Source organism: Culex quinquefasciatus, chromosome 3, assembly GCF_015732765.1.
Source record: "Culex quinquefasciatus strain JHB chromosome 3, VPISU_Cqui_1.0_pri_paternal, whole genome shotgun sequence".
NCBI classification, from domain to species: Eukaryota; Metazoa; Arthropoda; class Insecta; order Diptera; family Culicidae; genus Culex; species Culex quinquefasciatus.
The window spans coordinates 113669560-113693529 of record NC_051863.1 but is presented as its reverse complement, the minus strand read 5'-3'; the positions used below and the strand labels follow the sequence as shown (position 1 = coordinate 113693529).

Sequence of the window (23970 nt, the reverse complement as noted above, 5' to 3'; positions counted from 1 at the left end):
ACTATTTAAGCTCCACTGGTATTATCCCGTTAAAGTACTACATTAGACGTACAGTCACGAGGCCATCCGTAATAATCCGTTGACTGATGAGACCAATTAATTTGGCCCACAAATGGCGACGACGCCAACGGCGGGCACTATGAAATGGAATGCTTGCAAGAAGGATTGGGAAGTGATTTCGGACATCGTGTCACTCCGAGTCCACTCTGAGCTTGAACTTTGTGCGAATCCGCACGTCACGGTTTGATGAGCAGGCACGGTTGCCGCCAAGCTTGGGATCTATTTTGGTGGATGCTATTTTAATCCATCATAGGAAGTAATCTCATCTTGAGGGGGCAAATGTTGAACACGCATCTGTTGACATGAAATCAACGATGGTTTGTAGTAAATTGAAATGTTTATGATATCTCGTACGAAATACATATTATGTACGTTAGTCACTATACATTTTTTTAAATTATTTTTGAATCTGATTTAGCTAGACTTTGTTTATCAAGTACTCCTATACGAATGATTTATGACATAACTCTTGGGGTTGGATGGTCCGTAAATATTTGTCTTTCTGTAAGTATCAATCGATCGTAATTTAGAAACAATGAATAAGATTGTAAATTTGAACAACCCTAGCAGAGCGAATCGAAGGTAAATTTAGCCACGCGTCAAGATCGTCGTTGCATCAGTTTAGACGCGCACGGCTGTGGGATGACGATCGTGGGGACCAGTTTCAGACGACGACGACGACGACGACATTTGACTTTCGCCTCCCACTCACGCATAACCGAATTTGATGGGCGTTGTTGGTATTTCCGAGGCAAAATCTACTCACAAGGGAGTCTCGCGGCCGGAGAGACTAGACACACTAGACTATAGCGATGAAGACATTAAACTTTATTCTTTCTATACTGGGTTTGGCCTTGACACACAATTTCAAGTTCCCAGCCATGACGGGAATGTCAGATTTTCCAAGAAATGTGTCCGTCCAAACACTGTGAAAGGTCCATTTCGTCACGGAAAAGTGAATTAAAATGTTCTCATTTTCGCAGATAATATTTTCCACAATCATGATGACAGGGAGACACCCCTTGAAGAAATTGAGAAATATCATGCCGTCGAAAACTGACAGCAAACAAGTGTTGGCAAGTGTGGCGGGACCAGAAATTACTAGGACAAGTCGCGTGTGTAACGATCCCACCCGGGAGACCACTTTGAGGCAAGTGACAGAAAGTTGGCACACATTTGGAATCTGAGAGCAATATCAATTAACGAAAATTATTCATCGACACACAAAGTCTGTCATTATGTAGTTTAATGATCTGATCGACAGTTTGGTTGGCGAGTAGTCTCTTAGGCAGTGGAGTAATGTACAAAAATTGAAAGACATATTTTAGCTTTATTTATGAATGTTCAAATTATTGCCAAAGTGTCTTTGGGACATAATTGAAAAAAACCTTTATCTACCAAGCATTTTTATTTTTTAAACTTAAACATTGAACTACCATCCTCATATTCTCGATTTCATTGGTAAGTTTTCAAACGAGCACTTACAATGAACTATTTTTTATGAGCGATAACTCCAATGCATGTAAAAAATCACAAACAGGAATAAGGGAGCAAAAAATGGGACGCGAATGTCAAGAAAATGAAGGAAATCGACGCTAACGGGAGAGAATTGTGCGAAAAGAGACCGGAAATGGACATTTTTGTCTCAATTCTCTCTTGTTTTGCACAAACGATGAACGTTTTGACCGAACGATGATCATTTTGCTTCGTGCGTGTTTGAAAAGATCTCAGTGAAATCGGTATATCGGTATATCTAATACGGTATATTTAATATCAGGGGTGACATTGGGTCTGGGAGGTGAGATTGAGTCATACAAAAATGCTAAAATTGGTATGACCCAACCATACCCCCCAGACCCAATGTCACCCCTGATGACGGTATCTTCTAAATTTCAGGTTTTCAGGATTCAGCGTGGCGGTCAATTTTGCTCAATTTTCCTCCCAATTTGGCAAATTTGAAGTTAGCGGTGCACATCAACCAGAGCTTTTACACCCAGATTTGTGTTACAGACATTTTAGTATCTTCAAAACTACGGGAACTATCGATATAATTTTTGATTCATCCCCTAAAGTACAGTCTACCAAATAATTTATAACAAAGTTTGACTATTTTTACAATCAACTTCCTTGGTTGCTGTGCACCCTTAAAACAATTTTCATCACAATTTTTTTTTAAATTTAATAGTTGCATGAAACAAGTAACAACACCAAACATATTTCCAGTTTGAATTTTACGATCTTCAGAAAATATTTTCCATTACATTTAATACGTTGTTAAATCATAACTTGTGTAAAGTTACTATCCTAAGCTGAGATGTGGACTACCTTTCAACAGCTGATTAATTCAAAGTTGGGAACATAGTTTGGGGGTACTTAAAGAGTTAACCTTCGAAAAAATATTTTCGTTAATTTGATTTAATTTCTAATTGAAGATCTTAGAAATATTCAGACCAGAAATGATAGATTGAAGTTTAAATCTTACAAAGAATATCGCGTACCATTCGTGCACTTTAACGTATTCCCAATTCATCGCATTACCAAACGAAGACAGCTCTCATACCCCACATCTGCAACGGAAGCTCACGTTTCTCGTTTGGATGCCAAATGCTATCAACATTGACGTCACCGTTTTCATCTCTCACAAAAGATAACGACGCCTGGCATCCCTTCCTCATCACGCCCGGCACCACCAGTCGTCCCATTCAGGTGTGATGTGCTCGAAAAAAAAAACGTCACAACTATGACGTCATATCGACGTTTTCCTCCCGTTTTCCACCCGACATCGCGACGCCTGCGCCATGTGCCAGAGGAAACTGTGACCGAAGGCCCCAGTCTCCACTCTGTGCCGTTTTTGGTTTCCATTCACCAACAGAGAACGGAACGAAGGAAAATTGTTGAGCTTCCGACAGATTTTTCCGATTTTCCTCTCCCTCTCTCTCTTCATCTCTCCCATTCTCTTGTTGTCTCGATTTGGCGTGCTCTCAACACTGTCTCTTCCTCATCTTCTCACACACATACATTAGGCATTGTTACGCTCTCACGCACGAGTTTTCACACCCACACTATTGAGTCCTCTCACTGAGGGGTTGATCTGTTTCCAATTCTCTCACGGGCACCTGTATGATGTGTCAAGTTTGCCAGAATTTCGCAACCGTTGTTTATGATTCGTTGTCAAAGTTAAAGAAACTTTATCGATAAAGTTTGTTTATGTTATCAGTTCCCTATTTTACTGTACCAAAAAACATGTTCCTTTCTCAGTCCGTAACAACTTTAATCTTTCACAGAGTAACGCACCTGTAACCACCATAAATAAACTCTTCTGGCAGCCTTGCCCGCAACACAGTTTCATTTTCCCTTTTTCTCCTCGTTCATCAGTAAAAGTTATGTGTCTTTGTGTGTTTTTAGCACTGGGTTACTGGCATTTTCATTGTGTACGCCGCCGCGTTCACTCTGTTGCCTTCTGCGGTGGTTGTGTTGTCTTGTTTTTCCGCCTGTTTGACTGTTATTTCCATTCAGCTGCTGCTGCCCCTCTGTCGTACCGTGAAAAACGAGATAATGATGCCCCACCTTAATTTTGTAAACGCGTCCTTACCTCGTCATCGTTGTTATTGTTGCTCGTTTTGTCACGGTTTGAGTGATTTGTGTAGCAAATTTGTTAGTTTTTTTACGGCCGTGTTTGAGATCGATTACAACGAGTTGAAAGAAGAGGGTTTTTTCTTTTAGAATTGAACTGGACGTAAAATTTAAATAAAATGCGTTACTTAGAAGAAATAACGAAGTGGGTTTTAAAAAAGTGTCCACGTGGTTTATGGATGGTCCCATCAGGAACTGGTGAAATTTTTAACAATTTCTGTTGAAATTCACATTTTTACACTTTTTCTAGATTAGGTTATCAAAAAAAGAGGTCTTTCCAAAATTTCTAGTTTTAAGCATTTCTATTTCTATCATTTTCCTTAGCAAATTTCGAAGGTTTTTTCAAAATAATTTTTCCTTGTCTTGGCAAATCCATTGTTAGAATATCCAATTACATCAAAATGAACTATAGTATACATCATAGTTGAAAGGTACTCCAAAACTCTATTAGGTTATAAGAATTACGAAATTGTGAATCAAATTTAAATGAAATTGAATTGAATCTTTCCTAAAATTTAACTGTGAATACAACATAAAAATAAAAAATGATATATTTTGCGGTGTTCTATTTGCAAAATTTCCTAGAAAACGAGAATTTGCAAAATTTCCTAGAGACGAGAAAATTATTTTTGAAATCCTATGAGTTTTCGAGATCCTGGGTTTTTTTAAATGGTTTTTTCAAATCAATTTTCCATCATTTTTTATATATTTTTAGCTTGAAATAATCGAATTAGTAACTGAGTATATTCTAGACTACAATCTGCACAGGGACTGCTTTCATTTAAATTGCTTAAGTGCATACAAAATTGGAAAATAGTATGTAATTTGTTGTGCTTTGGATTTGAGTTGATTAACAATAAATTACCCAAGGTGATTAAGGGTATACAAGGGTGGCAGTGTGTGGCCGAATGGTTACGCTGTCCGCTTTGTAAGCGGATGATTCTGGGTTCAATTCCCATCGGATGAGGAAGTAAAATGTCGGTCCCGGCCTTGGTTGTTAGGCCGTTAAATCATTCCAGGTGTAGGAGTCGTCTCCATGCCATAAGTACAAACAACACACCAAACCAAGCCTACTCCGGTGGAATCGCTGACGGCGGTTGGACTCACAATCCAAAGGTCGTCAGTTCAAACACTGGGGTGGAAGGTTCCTTGGAGTAGAAAGAGGTTTGGGTGCTCTCCCCATTCAAGCCTTCGGACTCCTAGGTTCGAGCAGAAACTTGCAATAGAGACCACAAAAGACCCGGGGGTCGTTAATGTAAATGGTTTGATTTTTTGAAGGGGTGCTCAAAGTTTTTGAATTCCGGGCCATATTTTAAGCACAAAAGAGCATGCGGGCCAAATGCACAACATGTAATTTTAAAATTAAGTTACGTTAAATAGAAAACAGATGTATTTTTTTCAAATAGATAGTCTTTTCAAATTTCTGCTATTTTTTGACATTATTGTTATTTTAAAATAATAGAAAACAAAAGAATTCAGTTTTTCAATAGATTTGTTAATTTTACTGTTTTAGGTAAAAAAAAAAAGAAAAAAAAAAAAAAAAGGAAATTTTGAAGGATTTTTTTTGTAAATAATGTTTCCTTGTCTTGGCAAATCCATTGTTAGAAGATCCAATTACATCAAAATGAACTATAGTATACATCATAGTTGAAAGGTACTCCAAAACTCTATTAGGTTATAAGAATTACGAAATTGTGAATCAAATTGAATTGAAATTGAATTGAATCTTTCCAACATTTAACTGTGAATACAACATAAAAATAAAAAAAATGACAAAAAAATGCGGTGTACTATTTGCAAAATTTCCTGGAATACGAGAATTTGCCAAATTTCCTAGAGAAGAGAAAATTATTTTTGAAATCCTATGAGTTTTCGAGATACTGAGTTTTTTTTTAAATTGTTTTATTTTTCAAATCAATTTTCCTTCTTTTTCTATATTTCTATAGCTTGAAATAATCGAATTAGTAACTGAGTATATTCTAGACAACAATCTGCACAGGGACTGCTTTCATTTAAATTGCTTAAATGCATACAAAATTGGAAAATAGTATGTAATTTGTTGTGCTTTGGATTTGAGTTGATTAACAATAAATTACCCAAGGTTATTAAGGGTATACAAGGGGTGCTCAAAGTTTTTGAATTCCGGGCCATATTTTAAGCGCAAAAGAGCATGCGGGCCAAATGCACAACATGTAATATTAAAATTAAGTTACGTTAAATAGAAAACAGATGTATTTTTTTCAAATAGATAGTCTTTTCAAATTTCTGCTATTTTTTGACATTATTGTTATTTTAAAATAATAGAAAACAAAAGAATTCAGTTTTTCAATAGATTTGTTGATTTTACTGTTTTAGGTATTTATTGGAACAAATAGTATTTTGTCGAATGTACTTGTGTTTTCATAGAAATTTTGAAGTTTATTTTGAAGATGAATGCATGAAATCTGAACAACTAATGCGATGGCGTTATTTTATCTTTAAATAAGGTTTAACTAATGAAAAATCGTATCGAAATTATTTTTCAATAATATGGTCAATGGAAAATATTTAGAAAATTTTTTGGCCCTCGATCATGGCCAGAGGATCGAGGGGAGGCAAAAAAAATAATTACAAGCAAGAATTTAAATTTAGAAATGTTAGAATATATTAATATATATTATATTATTATTATATTATACACCCAGTATAGTTCATTTCCAAACATTATTTTCAAAAAAAAAGATTCGACAAAAAAAAATCAGCGTAAAAACACATTTTGCGGTACTACTGTTCATCGTAAACACAACAACACAAATTGCTTTTCAAAAAACCCAAACACGCTCAAAAAAATTCTTATCATAGAGGAATGCCTTTTAAATTGATTTAATCTGATTGCATTTACATTTTCATTGAAATTTTTAAGTTTTTTTTTGAATATTGTTTGCCCCTATTTTTCAAACCGATTTTGATGGGGGGGAGGGTTGGAGTGACAAAAGCTTTGTAAAATATTTGTAACAGCCTTATTCCTCCAATTTCAATATTTTGCCTGCTTGAATCAGATGGTAGTACAAAGTGAGTTTGAGGCTCAGTTCATTGAAAGGGTCATTATGACTTTAAAGTTATTATTTTTATATACTTAATGTTTGCTATTATTACAGTTTTCAACCTAAGATAAATTTGAACGTTTTATAAACATTTCCAAAAATGTTTGATGAACATTTTGACGATATTTACAAGTTTCACACATTAAAATGTGCGCAATTGTTTCAATTAGAAGGATTTTTGAACAAAATAAATGGATAAATCTTTATTTTTATATTAGGGAGAAAACATTTCAAATTCATTTCATTTTGAAATAAATACTAACTTTACGGGCAAAATAACATGATCATTCAAAATAGGTTCGCGGGCCACAAAAATACACCTCACGGGCAACATTTGGCCCGCGGGCCATACTTTGGTCACCCCTGATATACAGCAAGCAAGGAAGTTATTGTCTTCTTATTCTAAAGTTTTTGAACTTACGGACCCAATCCTGAAATAATTTGATTATAAAATTTTTTAAATTTTGTTGTGAATCTTTATGGAAATAGTACAGTCATCCCACATATGACATATCCCACGGTTAACAGATCGGCCGCTGTTCAAAAAATCCCAAATTTTGATTCTATCCAGGAGCACAGATTTTTTACAAAATAACTGCTTCGCATACTGAAAACAACAAAACTCAGGGTTAGTAATATTTAATGAATTGTCTTATAACATTTTTGTGAAAATATCAGTCAAATTCAGGTGTTCCTCAATTGTGGCAGGCACAGGCAATTTATAGGCAGTGTTTTGCTGCTCTGGATAAAATAGTGTTGAAATGATGTTTATTAGTTCAAATAGTACTAATTTACTAATGAAATTGCCAGAGGATTTTTTCAAATAGTCGCAGTTATTGATTTTTAAAAAATAGTGCCCATGTTCGCCCACTTTTGAAAAAAATATTCTTGAAAAGCTGAGAAAATTCTCTATATTTTGCTTTTTGGGACTTTGTTGATACGACCCTTAGTTGCTGAGATATTGCCATGCAAAGGTTAAAAAAAAGGAAATTTGATGTTTTCTAAGTCTCACCCAAACAACCCACCATTTTCTAATGTCGATATCTCAGCAACTAATGGTTCGATTTACAATTTTAAAATATGAAACAATCGTGAAATTTTCCGAACTTTTCGATAAAAATATTGACCACTTAAGTGATATTTATGTACTTTCATGAAGCCTGATTTCACTTAAAAGTATGTGGACTATGTCTGGATTCATCATCTGACCCATCGTTGGTTAGGTAATCGAAAGACCTTTCTAACGAGTTAAACCCTGTCTTAAGTTATGACCGCTTAACTAATATTTCTGTACATTCAATCAACCACATAGGTTGAAATGGTTAGTTTTTTATACGACCAGAAAAGTTTAGCAATATTTTTATATAACTTTTTTTCAATTTTGGGAAAACTGGGACAAAATATAAAAATTCGAAAACTTTTGGTTTTGGAATTGTTCGGAAATCTCGAGTTGGACACACTAATTGAAATTTAAAAATTTATGTTCATGATGTTATCAATGTTATCGCCTAGCTTAAATGTTACAATTATTTTTTCATTAAATTAAATTCATATGAAAATATTGTTAGGCCCTCTTAACATCAAGTGATTGTGAAGAACGAGCACAACCAAAATAAGTTCAAACATTATTTGACTTACATTCGTGAAACAGCTAACATATTCTCGAGACACACCCATGTCAGTTCAATTAAATTCCTTCATCAGTTAGTTTATTTTCGTATCAAAAAGTGAAAAATCTTTTTGAAGTTTGCCCTCCGAGAACCGATCGCCTTTGAATTATTACTGTTTTTCGCATCTGTTGTTCCTCTGCTCTTCTATTATTACATCCATCGTGTAGTACTAGAATCCGAACCTGCCGGCCAACATCATGGCGCGTTCCACTTGGAAACCTGAAGCCGAGAACCGAGAACCGAGATGCTCTTCGGGGCCGACGAGAAGGATAAAAATAAATTTGAGAATAATCGTGAAATATGAAAACAAATAGTATCAAAACTCTGAGCGCGAAAGCAAGCGCACACAGCAGCTATGAAGAAGCAATTTACGGTTCCGCATGATCGACCGTGTCCGAGACTCTGTTTTGATCTTGTACACACTCGGGTAGTAGCCCTGAAAAGAACCAATACCACGGCATCAACCACCAACACTAAGGTGGCCGCACACTAAGTAGCAACGGAATCAAAAGAGATCTTCGAGTCAATGCCAAACCCGAGAGACATGCTGTTCTTTTCAAAATTTACGAACTCTTAAAAATTCTGAAGCGTGCACGGCTGTACAATAAATAACATTTCTAATGGAAATGAGTTTGCCAAATGATTACGATCGGGAGAGCAACCTGACCGAGGATTAGACCGTATAGTTCGTGGTGCCAACGAATGCCAGCAACATTCCGAGGTCAGCCGCGGGACATTCCTTTCCGACACGTGGGAAATGAGAAAATTTTAATTAAACATAATTTCCCCCCGCAACGCGTCTGTTCTGTTACCCGTCGGTTCTCGAATTGATAGTACTAATCGTCTAATCTCCGGCTGTCCACCGTCAGAGCAGCTGTTAACCCTCACAAACGGTGACGTAATAATCCGATTGGCATGTAAACCCTGAACAAACGAAACCCGTCACCGAGACGGTGAGCTGCCAATTTTGAAATTAAAGCAAAATACGTAAAAAACTGCTTTCAATTGAGGATCGTACTAAAAAAACTGCATTCATTTTTTTCATTCCAAATTGTACGCTCAAAACCTGATCATCCCTAACAGTAAACCATGCCCTAATGCACATAATCTGCTGCAGCATCTCCGCATAGACGAGACCCACTCGCTGGTAATGCGTTTGTTGATCCGTTCTGAGGAGTCTGAAAGCGTGCAGGCAGACATTCCGTAAAGCCGAGAACCCGTGACGTGAGAAAATGAGGTCTAATTTTAGCACAGCCAGTGGGACGTTTATAGATTAGACCGTCTATTAATATGAACCGCAAATCTGAAAATATCCACACTTATACACACACGACTGCAACATTGCATGGTGACGGTTTTGATATGAGGGCTTTTGTTAATTTGATTATTATCCACCGGTGTCTACCGCGGTAAATGAAATACTTCATTTTGACATTTCCAGATACATTTTCGTGTAGCATGTGTTGTCACGCGGTGGGTGCGTTCAGTGCTGCCGTTGTCGCAGCATCTTGTGAACGCTTTCCACAAACGTCAGTTTGACAAATAGAACTCTGTGAACGTATCCCAGAAATGTCAGATTGACAACTGTCAGTTTTATCAAAACAAATGTATTTCAATTTCTTCATCTTGCGCGTTAAATTTTTTCAAAATGGTGTAATTTGATTTATTGAAATATTTTTGTGGGACCTATTCTCGGGGTTGCAGAAAGTTTTGCAACAAAGTGGAATCGGTGAAATCGTCGAGTTGTTCCTGCTGTATGAGAGTTTTCGGAACATTTCAAGCTGTTCCTTTTCGGCGGATTTCGAAGAAAAAAAAATTGGCGATTAAAACCAGCACCAGTGCGAGACAGCGTGTAAATGTTCAGGAATAATTTGAGGTTTGTGGCCGTGGTTTCTCATTCCAAAAAGGTTTTTTCCCACTATTTCCCATGTTTTGTGTCTTTCAGCAATTTAATGAATGCGTAAGTGCTGGCGGAAATCACGGAGCAGGGGGAATCTGCGCAGCAGGAGGAAATTTAACAAGTGGTGCTGGTGGATTTTAATTGAGGAAAGTACGCCGACTGTCTCGTCCACCGCGTCCTCCCGGCGGCCCTCGACCTCGCCGAACCACCCGCACGAACCCCCGACGAACTCAGCCAGCTCGCCAACTTCTGCAACGGCCAAACTGGCCGGCGATTCCATCTCGCTGCTCTACTTCAAAAACTACCTCAGGAAGGCCAAGAGCATCGAAACGACTGCCGCCGTCTCGGACATTGGCCAGCATCTGCTCGAGCTGGTGCTGATCACCACCGGGCACGTCAGCAAAGTTAGCTACAAGGTAAGCGCCACCAACCTCCTTCAAATCAACCCCCCTTTACGCTCCACTATTTCAGCAACTCGCCAAGGTGGCGGACTTAAAGCTGACCGAGGACACCAAACCGTTCCGGCACTGCATGCTGCTGCCCAAGTACCGCAAGATCGGGCCCGCCGAGCTGCGGCTGTTTTCCAAGGTGCGCGTCACCGTGCAGCTAGTGAAGGAGGTGGTCACGGTGACGAGCGTGCCGCCGCCACTAGCGCAGATGCAGAGCAAGGAATCGTCGGTAGAAGCGCGAGTGGCGGATTTCGGAAGTAAAAAAAAAAACGACGAAGATGATTCCTTCCAGTTTCTAGGCTATTAGAATCAGCACCAGTGCGAGACACCGTGTGGATGTTCCGGAACAATTTGAGGTTTGTGGCCGTGGATTCTCATTCCAAAAAGGTTCTTTCCAACTATTTCCCATATTTTGTGTCTTTCAGCAATTTAAGGAATGCGTGAGTGCTGGCGGAAATCACGGAGCAGGGGGGATCTGCGCAGCAGGAGGAAATTTGGCAAGTGGTGCTGGTGGATTTTAATTGAGGAAGAATAATCATTACTCTACGCTAAATCTGCTGCTGGAGTTTGGCGCGCAAAAGGACACATCCAGCAGATTATTGAAAAAACGGTATAATTGACACTATACAAAAAGCTCCAGGCCAAACTGCAGATTCCGGCTAATTGGAACAAGATTCTTCACATGCGTAGTGACGGGACGTCAGTGAATTGAACGCAATCGGTGCCGGGTAGTCTCCAGCGGATTGTCACTTGACTTAACGAATGCTGGCACCAGAACGAGCACCAAATTCGCATCGGACGATCCTCGTGCTGGGTGCGATGCTGAGCATCATACATGCTAAAGATGCTGATACCGGTCCTGGCGGAGAGCCGATCCCACAACGAGTAACCGGAGGAGATCTTACATGCTTCCGCATCAAACAAGCCTTTTATTCCGGAACCACAATTATGAACTATTTATATGTAAATGTACACGTTATAAGATTGTGAACAAAAATTGTTTAATATGCTTTTTTACCAAAACCCGGCAATTGGTTTTTATTTGACTAAAATTTTTCGAGGGCTTTCATACGACTAAAGCGACAATTTTGCATGATTGATTCTTTCAATAGCTTATATTTTTTCAAACGCAATTTTTCAAAATAGTGAAAATGAAAAAAACCTTCTACTGCTACTGCCCACATCTTGACCCACATAGGAGGATATTTTGAGCAACTTTTATTTTACAAAATACTTACCTTCTCTTGTTATATGATTTCTTAAACTAAATTTATTCAGATTTATTTATTGTTACATAAATCATCCAGGGTTGTTACGGACGGCGCGGATCACGCGGATGGCGCGGATTTCGCGCGGATGGCAATTTTGATAAATAAATAGATAAATAGATAGAATTACTTTCAAGTTATTAAGAAAAATATTATCAAGAATTAAGAGAATTTGTTTTTTTTTCAATTGAGTGCAATTTCAATTTCTTATTAATAGATTTTTTTTTCTGAAAATGTTTGTTTGTATTTTCTTAATACAAACCGTCGAAAAATTAAGATGATATTTATAAGAGATTATTTTTTAAATGTATGGATGATAATTTCTTAAATAAAATTATTACTACACTTAAATCATTTCTGAATATATTCGGCTCTGAATATGTAATTTATTTTGAGTTTTGACTAATGTTTTTTTACCTTATTTATTTTTAATTTTACAGTAGATATATTCAATTTGCCTTTGAATTTTAGATGGGATTTACCCGTAGAAATATTTTCCTAAATTTAAACATTCTTGGCGAAAAATAAAATGATCAGAATATTCGAAATAATTGCTCCATCATTCAAAATTCAAATTTCAAAAATTCGAATTTTTTTTTATATTTTAAGAGTTTTTTTTAATAATTTTTTTTTTAAATTCAGGTAAAAAAAATCGAAATTATTAAATTCTTAAATTCTCAAATTCTTAAATTCTTAAATTCCTAAATTCTTAAATTCTTAAATTCTTATATTCTTAAATTCTTAAATTCTTAAATTCTTAAATTCTTAAATTCTTAAATTCTTAAATTCTTAAATTCTTAAATTCTTAAATTCTTAAATTCTTAAATTCTTAAATTCTTAAATTCTTAAATTCTTAAATTCCTAAAATCTTAAATTCTTAAATTCTTCAATTCTTAAATTCCTAAATTCTTGAATTCTTAAATTTTTAAGTTCTTCAATATAACACTTTTTGTCATTTTCTTAGTTCATATAATTATTTAGTTAGGAGAAAGCCATATTTTAGCTTAGAGAAACTTTGAGAAGAAAATAAAAGAGTAATTTCGTGCTTCAATTTTACGAAGTAAAATTTTTGCGAGGATTATCGAGTACAAAATCCCTAGATTTTGACATTTTAAATTTTGAGATTCGAAAATTTAGCGATTTTTCTATTTTATTTTAATTTGTTTTCAAAGCAACGATATTTTAAGTGTTACAATAACTGCTAGTATTTTTTTTTTTTTTTGCGAAGAAAATCAGAAAACCCATTTGGATTAAATTCTGAACCCACAACTGATCAACGGTACTAATCCAAAAGTTTTCTGTATTATTCTTTTTTCGTTTAAATAAAATGACAACAAGAAAATTAAAAACAGGAAGCAAGAAACGAGAAACAGAAAACAAAAACCAAAACAGAAAACGTTTTAAAATTCGAATTAAACTGACTGGTTACTAGTATCAACTGAACCCACTCTGCGAGTTTTTTTTTTCGATCTAGAAACGCTTAACACGTTTCAGGGCCACCGGCGGTTCATGGGTTTCTCCAGGCCCATCCTCGCAAGTGACATCCTGCAGAAGATGGCTATGCTGCCGCTGCTGTAATGGAGCTTTACCGCAGCTGCTAGCAGAGTTTGCGCGTGGTGATGGATTTTTTTGTTTGTTTCTCAATAAATGGTATAATTTATTTTGTAACAAAAGCAAATATTTGTTTTTTTCAAAGCGTCACTTGACATCGTCCAGCACCATATCGTCGAGCAACTCCTCCAGGTTGATGCGCGGCACCGACGGGTCGGCCATATCGTTGACGTCCACCGGCATAGACTGCTGCCTGGCGGCGTCCTTGAAGATGTTTATGTTCTATCGCATTTCCGGATTCTCCTCGAGGAACTCGTTGTAGTCCGCCTCGATGTCCGTGTCCAGTGCGCCCACCTCGGTGAGGTTTGCGTTCCAGTTGCGGGACTGTTTGCGCAGGGATTTGTCGTAGTATTTCTTGATCAGCAACAGCTCCAGAATCGCGTCTTACTTGAGCTTCTCAAAGTTGGCGTTGATGATGTTGGCCTCGGCCCGAGCACGGAATCGTCCACTTTGAGGAGGTGACCCAGGTTGGACCGGATGTGCATCGTGTTCTCGTTGATGCCCAGTTCGGACCCTTTCACGAAACAAACGGGGGAACTTCTTCTTTACGTTGTCGCGGACAATCTCCACGTCCATCAGAAACCACCATTTGCTCGGGGTTGCAAATCTTCTCGAAGGGACTCTTCCGGAAGGATCAATCAGGTGAATCGCGTTGGCTTCCTTGGTGATCGGCGAGATGTACCCCAGGGTCTTGTGCAGCTTCTTTCCCAAGAAGACGAGACTTCCTTTGGAAATAGGAACCACGTCTAGCGCGTACGAATACTTGTAATTGTACGAATTGCTGTGAATGTCGTGCGAAATCAGCTTCTTGGAGTTGGTCACCTTGACCGGCATGACAGCCGTCCATGGCCTCGCCAACCCTTTCAACCGCTTCAGACAAACCGACAGAAGTTTCTTCGACTCCAGACTGCACTGGACCCACTCGCTCGGCGGATTCAGGTAACGCTCGCAGTTCCGGCAGAAGAGCACAATCAATCGGAATGTTCGCCGTAATGTCCACGTGCGTCAGCAGGCAAGCCACGGCACATATTCGACGGATTCAGCTTGATCGGAGTTTCGCAATCGCAGCACAAACTGAAAGAAAAACATTCCCATATTAACATTTCTGCTTTAAATCGTTTCCCAGCACTTACCTTCGCTTCAAGTTTGTTCTTCCTCAGAAGGCGGGAGCAGTTAAAAAAAAACACATTTTTGAATAAAATCATTAACTTTGATGCACTAGTTAAACACCGACTTTGAATTTACGAAAAAAAAAAAAACAAACAAACAACTGTCAAAAATCAAAATCTACCGCTTTGGTGAGCTGCTGCACCTAGCTTTTTGTGTGGTGAGCCTGGTCAATGTTTTGGTGGAATTTCAGCCGAGAAATGTTTCATTTGAAATATTCTGAAATGTGTCATGCGACACCCACGCGTCGCATGAAGTATTTCAAGAAAATTTACCGCGGTTAACCGCAATCCAATTAACAAAAGCCCTATGATCTCAGTGGAAAGCATCGGCTTTCACTTTCAAAGTGGTTACTTAGGGAAATTGGAATGAAGGAAAATTATTAGTTCTAATTAATATTGTAATGCTAGCCGTTTGAATGTTTAGACCCAAGCAGGTGCCAATAACTGGAGTAGGTCTAATTCTGTTGTTGACAACATGGGACCATCCATAAACCACGTGGACACTTTTTTGGAAATCTTGGACCACCCCCTCCCTTCGTGAACAATGGTTCATACAAAAAAATCTTTTTTGTATGGAGTGTGAACAATTGTCTCCATATTTTTGAAAACATATATGGCGCTAATATTTTAAAGGAGGTGCCTGTTTTTTTTTAGAATCCATCGAAATTTGTGTTGATAAAATATATTATGAACCAGAAACCAGAAATGCCTTAAATTGAATGCTATCAACAGCAAATTTGTTCGGCAGATCATTTTTCATGAATATCTAAGAACAAACAGCTGTAATATTATTCGATTTTTCCTTTAATTTTTTTTTTGCTTTTTTAATAAATAATGTAAAAATGGAAGGTTGAAAACAGAATGTTGAAAAATAGAATGACGAATTTAACCTATATAATGGTTGAATAACGATTTTTTTTAGTCAAACAGGTTTTACACAAAAAAATTGTAATATTACTTAATTTTTGATGAATATTCAACATTATTTTTGCTACTCGTATAATTGAGTAAACCCAGGGACTTTGACAACTCGACGTCGTCGTGCTATCTTGTCGCACCCACCATTTCGACGTTCCGAGAAAAACGCGTTTTAATGTTTGACCTTGAATATACAAAAACGAGAGCACGCAATGTAAACAATAACAAACACGTTTTGTTTGGCTGACCATTCTGTGCATTGTCCCAAAGTTTGGTTGAAGTTGGTTGCTGGAGTCCCGAGTTATAATTACAAATGTTAACGGTAGTCTAGCTTGTACGTGCGACAAACGCATCCTGACTTTCCTGGCCTGAAATCCCTTTGGCCTTTTGTCGCACTTACATCAATTTTCATGGAGTGACAAGATAGCACGACAAGATTGAAACTATTTTCATATATAAAGTGACAAAAATGCACAGAGTTTTTTCGGTTTTTGTTGAATATCTCAGGATTGAAATCGAATTTTGGGGATCTGTGAAGGTCAAAAGGTGAGGCATTGTGAGCTGCACAATATGGCGTTCTTAACTCAATTTGGCCCAAAATGCACGTACGACAAGTTAGCACGATGGCGACGAACTGTCAAACGCAACGTTTTGAAAAGTGGTTGGCAGAAGCCTGTCGTATCGTGATTCAATCGTCGCGTGTCCGGGAGTTTTGGTCGCTCGTGCGTCAAACAATCGTTGCAGATTTTGTGCAGTCGTCGTTGTGAGTTTTGGTGAGTATTGGTGCTTCTTCCGCATCGGTCCGGAGGAAGGTACCAGTGTGTCCAGGTGTTTACGTCCAGGAATCGTCGCAGATTTCGTGCCGCCGTCGTCGTTTGTTTTGGTGAGTTTGTGTTGGTGCTTCTTCTGGACTGTTTTGGAAGAATAGTCCGGGTGTTGTTCAGACATTTATTTAAGTTGAACAAAAGTTGTCCAAGAACTGGCGTTCCATCTAACCTTAAAGTAATATTTGCTAAAAAAAACCAACCCGAGTTCTTAGAGTGATCAAGCACAAAGTACCCTGAAAGTCATGAAAAAAATATTCGTTTGAATCAAATGTTTTATTTACGTTCTCTGAAATGGATGACAGTTCAATACCTGTCCTTCCACTTTCTGAGCCACAAATTACACATTTTTTAATGCAATAATACACTGATGAATATTACCATTATTTTTTTTCTGTGTAGCTGCCATTTGATTTTTTTTTGAAAACATATTTATTATGTAACAATAAAACAATGACAATTATCAAATTCAGCAAATTTATGATTATTCAGCCTATATACGTTTGAAAACATGGAAATTTTGTTAAAATAGTGTTCTGGCCATGTACGCAATAGAATTGAGGACCTGTGCACTTGTTTCACTGATTGCGAATAGATAACGGCAACCCTCATTGATAGCCCTCAAAGCAGAGGGTTGCACTAGTTGTAGTCACGTCCAGGAAACACATGAATGAATTGAATTACTGCTATGGCCCTTCCAAACCCTGCGGGCCATCAATCTTTTTTTATTCATTTATTTTCTTCTGCCTTCGCACATTCTCACAGGTGTTTTATGCTACCCTATGTACACACAAGCCTGATAAACCCCTCTTGAAGAAGTGGTATGAAAATGGGAAAAATGTTATTTATAGCAAAGGTGAAGTGCCATTATCTCGTGGGTGAGTTGTTCCAGAAAGTGTCCTGGAGCTATTAAACTATCGTCACTCAACCCATCATCATCGAGTGAGGTTGAAATATAGCAGACTCTATACCATGACAACAACCTATGGGCACCATGTCCTCTTGTATGATGTCATTTTGTGGCAACTAGCTACCTGTCACTTCATCAAGCACAAGATGAAAAAAGAGCACCCCATGAGGGGCCCATATAATACGGTGTACAGAACAGGCGAGGGGGGTGACACTTTTTCCTCCAGAGTACACCTGAACATGCCTGACGGTACCTATTTAGTTCACCTTCCACGCCCTCATTGCTTATTGCATCTGTATTCAGCGAGATTTTAATCCAAAATTTAAATTTAAACTTCAATGTTTGGAAAAAAAGCGAAGAAAGCACAACAGCCACAATAAAAATGCAAATGAGGCCTCTTATTAGATGCTTCTCGAGAAATCAGATAAAATCAGACACAGAGTCACTGAAGCATATCATACATCTCTGCGAGTTGGTACGTGCACGGAAGGAAGTAATGTAACAAGTGAAAAATCTCAAAAATTACAGAAGCCTACCGTAGTCGCATGCGCTAGAGGCAGCAAGGAACAAAACAGATTTTTGGAACTGCAGGAAAAACGTGTGCCAACGATTCACAACGCGGGGATGATTATTTTGAACGGCGATATAATTGAATTGATAAGCACGGTAATAAATGATAATTCCCTTGTGCTAAAAAGAGTGTGAAAACAGCCGAGTGAACAATTGAGCTGGGAGGATTTAGCAGGTATATGAACTCAGGTTTTGCAATCAAGTTTTGATTCAAAGCCAAACTGCATCATAAACTCAAAAGTGATGAAAATGCATATGGGACATGCAATGCAATGATAAGCTGTAAAGCTATCTGAAGTCTGGGATGGGATAAACAAAGAGAAAAAAAAACTTATTGTCAAACTAAACCACTTTCAACATGGCCGCTTCTGTCAACCTAAAATCCTCTTTAGGATTTTTTTTAGATTGAGTTAGAAAACGCATTTAAATCGTATTGCATTTTACACATCCGAATGAAAATTAAAAATCTTTCATAAAAAAACACATTAAAAATTGAAGAAGTGAACATTTTTTGACTCATCTTTGATTTGCCAACCATTTCAAGTAATTTGTATCCTGCAGCTCCTTATGAACGGATCCACCGTAAAACGATGGAACATAAACTCAGGATTCTCCACCCACGCAAATTTTAACAGCCAATTTAAAAAACTAAACAACACTTCAACCAAAGAAAAAGTCATCCGCATGCTTGAGCACTGAGTTGAAAAACATCATCAAGAAAATTTGAATTGTCAAGCTATCTGAATCACAGATTGCTTGATATTTGTTTTCGAACACGAATTTTCTTGCAAAAAACAGAAGAAGAATACAAACGTAAACACTCAAAAAGAAGACTCTATCCAGCCGTCCCGTCCCAGTCTAAAGTCTGTAATCTTTACTTTGACTGTTGACTATAAAGCACTTGATATGAGGATGGAGCCTGATGTTGATAATTGATTAAACAGAATATTATGCTAGTACCTACTTTTCAAATTTATTAAAGTTTGATTTTCTTCCAAAGTAATGTAAAACGTTACTTAATCCACCGTAGGGTGGTTGATGCCTTCCTCACAATAAAATAGTTTTGGTTTTGGTAAAATGTTCATCCTACAAATGATAGGGTTAGCAGATATTCAATCTTATAGCATCATTTGAAAAAACGAAAAAAAAACGTATCATTTGAAAGTCCTTTTAATTATCCAACAAATCCGGATATTACTTTTATCGAAATATCTTTGATCCGAGTCCAGTGTATAAATGTATAAATGTGTATAAATAACACTTAATTGCTCATAACTTTTGATAGGGTTACCAGATCTTCGATGTTCGATCTCACTTGAAAGGTCTTTCAATTATCTAACTAACGACGGGTCGCGTGATGGACCCGAACACTATTTTCATTGAAATATGTGAAATCCGTCCTCCAAAAAGTGTTTAAATAACACTTAAGTGTTGATAACTTATGATAGGGTTATCAGATCTTCGATGGGCTCGTTGGGAAGGTCTTTCAAATACCTTTCTAAAATGTATAACATGACGAGTTTTTTTTTTACAAAAAACACCCTTTTTACAATGTTCCGGACTTTCCTCAAAATGTTTTTTAGCATTACTTTTGAAGTACTTAACTAAACCTGCTGATATTAAATAGAGACTTATGGGACCCCAAGACGGATCGAATGAGACCAAAACGGTCAAAATCCGTGATGTCCGGAGATAATCGAGTGACATTTTTTTGTCCACCCACCTACACACATTCACACAGACATGATTCTGAATCGATAGGTATACGTGAAGGTGAGTCTACGAGGTCGAATTAAGAAGTTCATTTTTCGAGTGATTTTATAGCCTTTCCTCAGTAAGGTGAGGAAGGCAAAATACATAATTTTAAATTTTGAGGAAAGAAAGAATTTTTTAGAATAGTTCTGCTGAAAATAAAAGAGAAAAAAAAAACATAGTAATTAAATATGAATTGGGTCCTGAAATTGACTTTAAATTTGTGATATTATTGTTCACAACAATAAAGCATATTTTTCGGAGTGTAAGACGGCAAAATATTTAAAATTGATTTTTTAATTAATTTAAAAAAATCAACTTCACGACAGAAAAGGTCCTACGGAAGCTTATTCAAAGGAACCATAATCGATCCATCGAAAAAAAATTGTCTTGTCAATTTAGTTTTTTTTTCCTTAAAAAGAAAAAAAACTGGTCAGAAATGGTTATTAATCATGTTTTTTACCGTTTTTACCGTTATACATAGGGCTTTAGGACCCTATTTATCCAAGATTTTACCCTTTTCTTAAATAAAAATACTTCATAATACTCTTCTATTTATAACTCAAACAAGCTTTTTCAATACAGTTCTTGGAAGAAACATAAGTAAGCAAAACTATTCTAAGTACAAAAAAAGTTAAAAACAATCGTAAACAATGTTGTTTTTTTTCGTAGCAATTTAAATGATGAACTACAGGACCACAAGTTCTTGTTTTTGCAAGGATTCATCTGCCTTGAAAGCATTCCGCAGATAGAATCTAATGTCAACAATCCAATGCGAAAATATTTGTCCAAAAAACATCGGCTTCACCAGCTAACATACAAGGAACTATTTTGGCGATCAACATACTTGTACTAGGGTACCACTTTTTAAGATATTTTTTAAAACTTTTTTTTTTACTTTAGTTTTAACAAAACAAACTTTACAATTGATTCTCATAACGTAAAACTTGAAACTTATTTTTCAAATGCTTTTTTATTATTATGATATGGTTTTTTTCAAGCACCACTGTATCACATATTTCAAACTTCCAGCAAACGCTGGCCCTGTTGACAGACTGTCGTCGAATCTTTGGATTACCATTTCTAATCCCGTCGGCCGTTCTGTCCGGTGCGATCGTCCAAGCGCAAGTGATGTCTCTGTTGTGTGTGTTTTATGGTGTTGTTTTCATCTCACAAATATGACAACGGCAACAGCAGCAGCAGGGAAGAGGTTCAATTTCCAACATTTGCCCAAGTGTGGCACCTGTTTGCCGTTGCGCGTATTATTGGCGGAAATTCAATATTGCGCACTGGTTTTTTCCTTGTTTGGTCCTATTAAATGTACCTGTTTGGTACCAACATAAATGTGGATTGATAGGAAATGGTGTAAAGAAAAACTGTGTTTGGTTAGTTAAGGCAACAAATAAATTTAAATTTGACTGTTTTACAAGTTTTATATGCGTCTTGAAGCACTTATTTTATTCAAAATCTTAACAATATTTAACTTAAAAAATACGTTTTTTTTATTTTAAACTCTGCTGGGACCATTCAATGTTCTGACCAAGAAATTTTGCTCACATCAATAAGTCAAGCAGGTGAATTCAAGGATTCGATGTACTCAAAAAACATGTTAATATGGCCTAACCAACGAGGTTAAACTGTATCTTGCTCAAGATACATAACGCGAACGCATTCAAACAATAAATTCAAATTAGACTGACTACACTCTCTACTAGAGAAGCAGCAAATCAGTGCCTCAGAAACACCAGCACATCTGCATCTGTCAGCGTTTGTTTTCTCTCGTAGCTCTCGGCCGTTTCAACAATCGATATTTTCAGCTGTTTTGGTGAATCTACGTTGATATGGCACGTCACTTCAAGAAAAAAAAGCGCGGACATCACCCCATGTCGTTTCAACTGAAAACATTTCATCACCAGTTAATAGTCCACAGCTTTCCGATTCAATTATATGGATTGACGTGTTTTGCAAGGAAAAAAAAAACTTCTACAACAATTTAAGGAAATTTGAAAACAATCTAAGTGATTCAATTGAAAACTCATGTCTTATATTTTATTAAAGTTACTTATATATTTTTTATGAATCTAAAATCAACCCACAGGTCAATTTCCGATCAGAGACGGTTTTGACTTTTAATTTTAACTTCATACTTTTGTTCAAACTTCATTGTGTTAGAGCTGCACTTCGTACCAGCACAATACCCACCAATAAAGAAGGTCAAACGAACCGTTAATTCGACGGTAATTTTTCACCTAGACTCGGACCGTTCTTCTTCGTCGCAACATGCCGAGTTGACATTAATTGGGTGCCCATTTTTCGTCGCTGATTTTAATTTTCTGTTTTTTTTTTCAGCCCGACTTAGTCATTCCTCATTGTACCAGGATCGTGGTTCGACTCTATGAATCATCGCAAACATGTTTCACGAAATATTTTGAGGGTTGTTTAATTATGCAAATTTCATGATTTACTTGAAATCCTGGCTTACCCTTCCAAACCGAAAAAGATCTTACCTGTAGAGTAGAAAGAGAATAAAAAGAAAAGTAAGTTTTTTCAAGCAATGGCGTATTAGTTGAGGTAGGAACTTCTCGCTCGTTTATGTGGGTTGTAATAATAGATATCAACCAATCGATATGCTTCCTCGGCGGCACACAGGATACACCAAGAACCTCAACAGTACTCGCGTGGGAGGGGGTTTTGAAGCGCCGCCATCACGAAAATCGATAGTAATAAATGATTGGGCCTGTCTAGCCTGTCGTCAATATGTCTGATAGTAGTTAAATACCAATTTGCCCACGGTTGGATGCAGGAACACTGCCACAGACTTGAATGGCATTTATTTCATGCCAGGGTTTTGTTTCAGTTTCAATACTATTGTTGGAGTTGTTTGGATAAAGTTTTTGTTCTTTGACTAGAACTTTAGTAATTACCGTAAATTAGTAGACAATTTTTAAGAAGAAATGGTTTCCGACAATCTTTCGATTCCATAATTTCTGAAGATTTGAAGATATTGAAAGATTAAATGATTGAAAAAAATAGTAAAAATAAACAATTGACTAATCTATAGATTAAAAGATCATGTTAGAATGTTTAGCATAGCATAGCATAGCATTGGTGTCTACCCGTAGCTGCTACTTCGTTATTGACCAGGACCCCCAAAAAATTGCTCCGTGGACCACAGATGAAAAGTAGGAACCAATCATCACCCCTTCGCAATTTTCAAAGGTCCCTATCGTGCTGATCAATACCGACGCCGGCCACGACCAGTGGTAAGACACGGGGAAGTGGATGGGAATGTTAGTCCGATACTTGAGTGATGGGACCGCCAAATCGACTGCGTCTCCGACAAAGTATCACATGAGTTTTGAGGGGTTAGTAAGATGGGTATGAGGTCAGGATTCACTGTGGTAGGTGATGCGACCATAAGCAATTTGTTTATCTTTTGAAATTTTAAAAATCTTAGGCAGCCGGCTGTGGAAAGATACACAATCATTGATTTAGAAATAGTTTTAATTCGAACGCGGCGCCAAATTATCATTCATTCCCCCGTCGGCGTGCCTTCCGAGCAACGACGCTGTGAGAAGGGCTCCTCCTTTTACTATTCAAGCAATATATTAAATTGTATTTCCTGTGGTTTCCAAATGAATTATATCAAAACTTTATAGTGAGGTTTGCAATGATTTCATCGTGTTGCAGGATTTTAAGACGAAATGATCCGAAAATAGTAATCTACGAGACCGACAGAATTGCAAAAAATAGTAACTGAAAGTTTTCGTTTCGAGCAGTTATTAATAAAGTGACACTATCACGAATGGTACATTTTTACGAATGGTGCATTTTTAAGCCGAAGTCGTTATAGGTAGTTATATCTTTTACTTTATATTTATAATTCTCGGAAAAATAAGATCAGAGTAAGAGGAGAACGAATCCGTAAAAACGACGCATGAACTCGAGTTAGACATTCTCGTTTAACGACCGGTATATTATTTTTTACGCGACTTGAAAGAAGGCAAGAAGAAAAAGAAGAGGGAAAGTGGGGAAAAATATGTAAAATACAAGATACATACAAGGATAAATTAAAGTAAATAGATAGATTGAAATGAATAAGTTAAAATAAATTGATACATTAAAATAAATTGGTCAATAAAAAAAAATATAA

The 23970-nt window shown here is 37.0% G+C and overlaps 1 protein-coding gene and 1 pseudogene across 1 annotated transcript; one reads left to right on the top strand and one right to left on the bottom strand.

Annotated features, from left to right (window-relative positions):
* The first annotated feature begins 10052 nt into the window (after positions 1–10052).
* LOC119769421 lies at positions 10053–11803 on the top strand. The gene is made up of 4 exons (XM_038261784.1): positions 10053–10322; positions 10392–10762; positions 10818–11151; positions 11221–11803. Exons 2-3 carry the CDS (start codon positions 10403–10405, stop codon positions 11100–11102), a joined length of 645 nt encoding a protein of 214 aa, XP_038117712.1. The 5' UTR covers positions 10053–10322; positions 10392–10402; the 3' UTR covers positions 11103–11151; positions 11221–11803.
* A 1941-nt stretch (positions 11804–13744) lies between these two features.
* Positions 13745–14792, bottom strand: LOC6047653 (annotated as a pseudogene).
* Between the last annotated feature and the right edge of the window lie 9178 nt (positions 14793–23970).

Excerpts from the sequence above, each read along its gene's own strand:
- LOC119769421 (XM_038261784.1), top strand. The coding sequence starts at position 10,403 with ATGCGTAAGTGCTGGCGGAAATCACGGAGCAGGGGGAATCTGCGCAGC. Across the intron at positions 10,763-10,817 it reads TCAGCAAAGTTAGCTACAAG|CAACTCGCCAAGGTGGCGGA; the intron begins GTAAGCGCCACC and ends CCACTATTTCAG.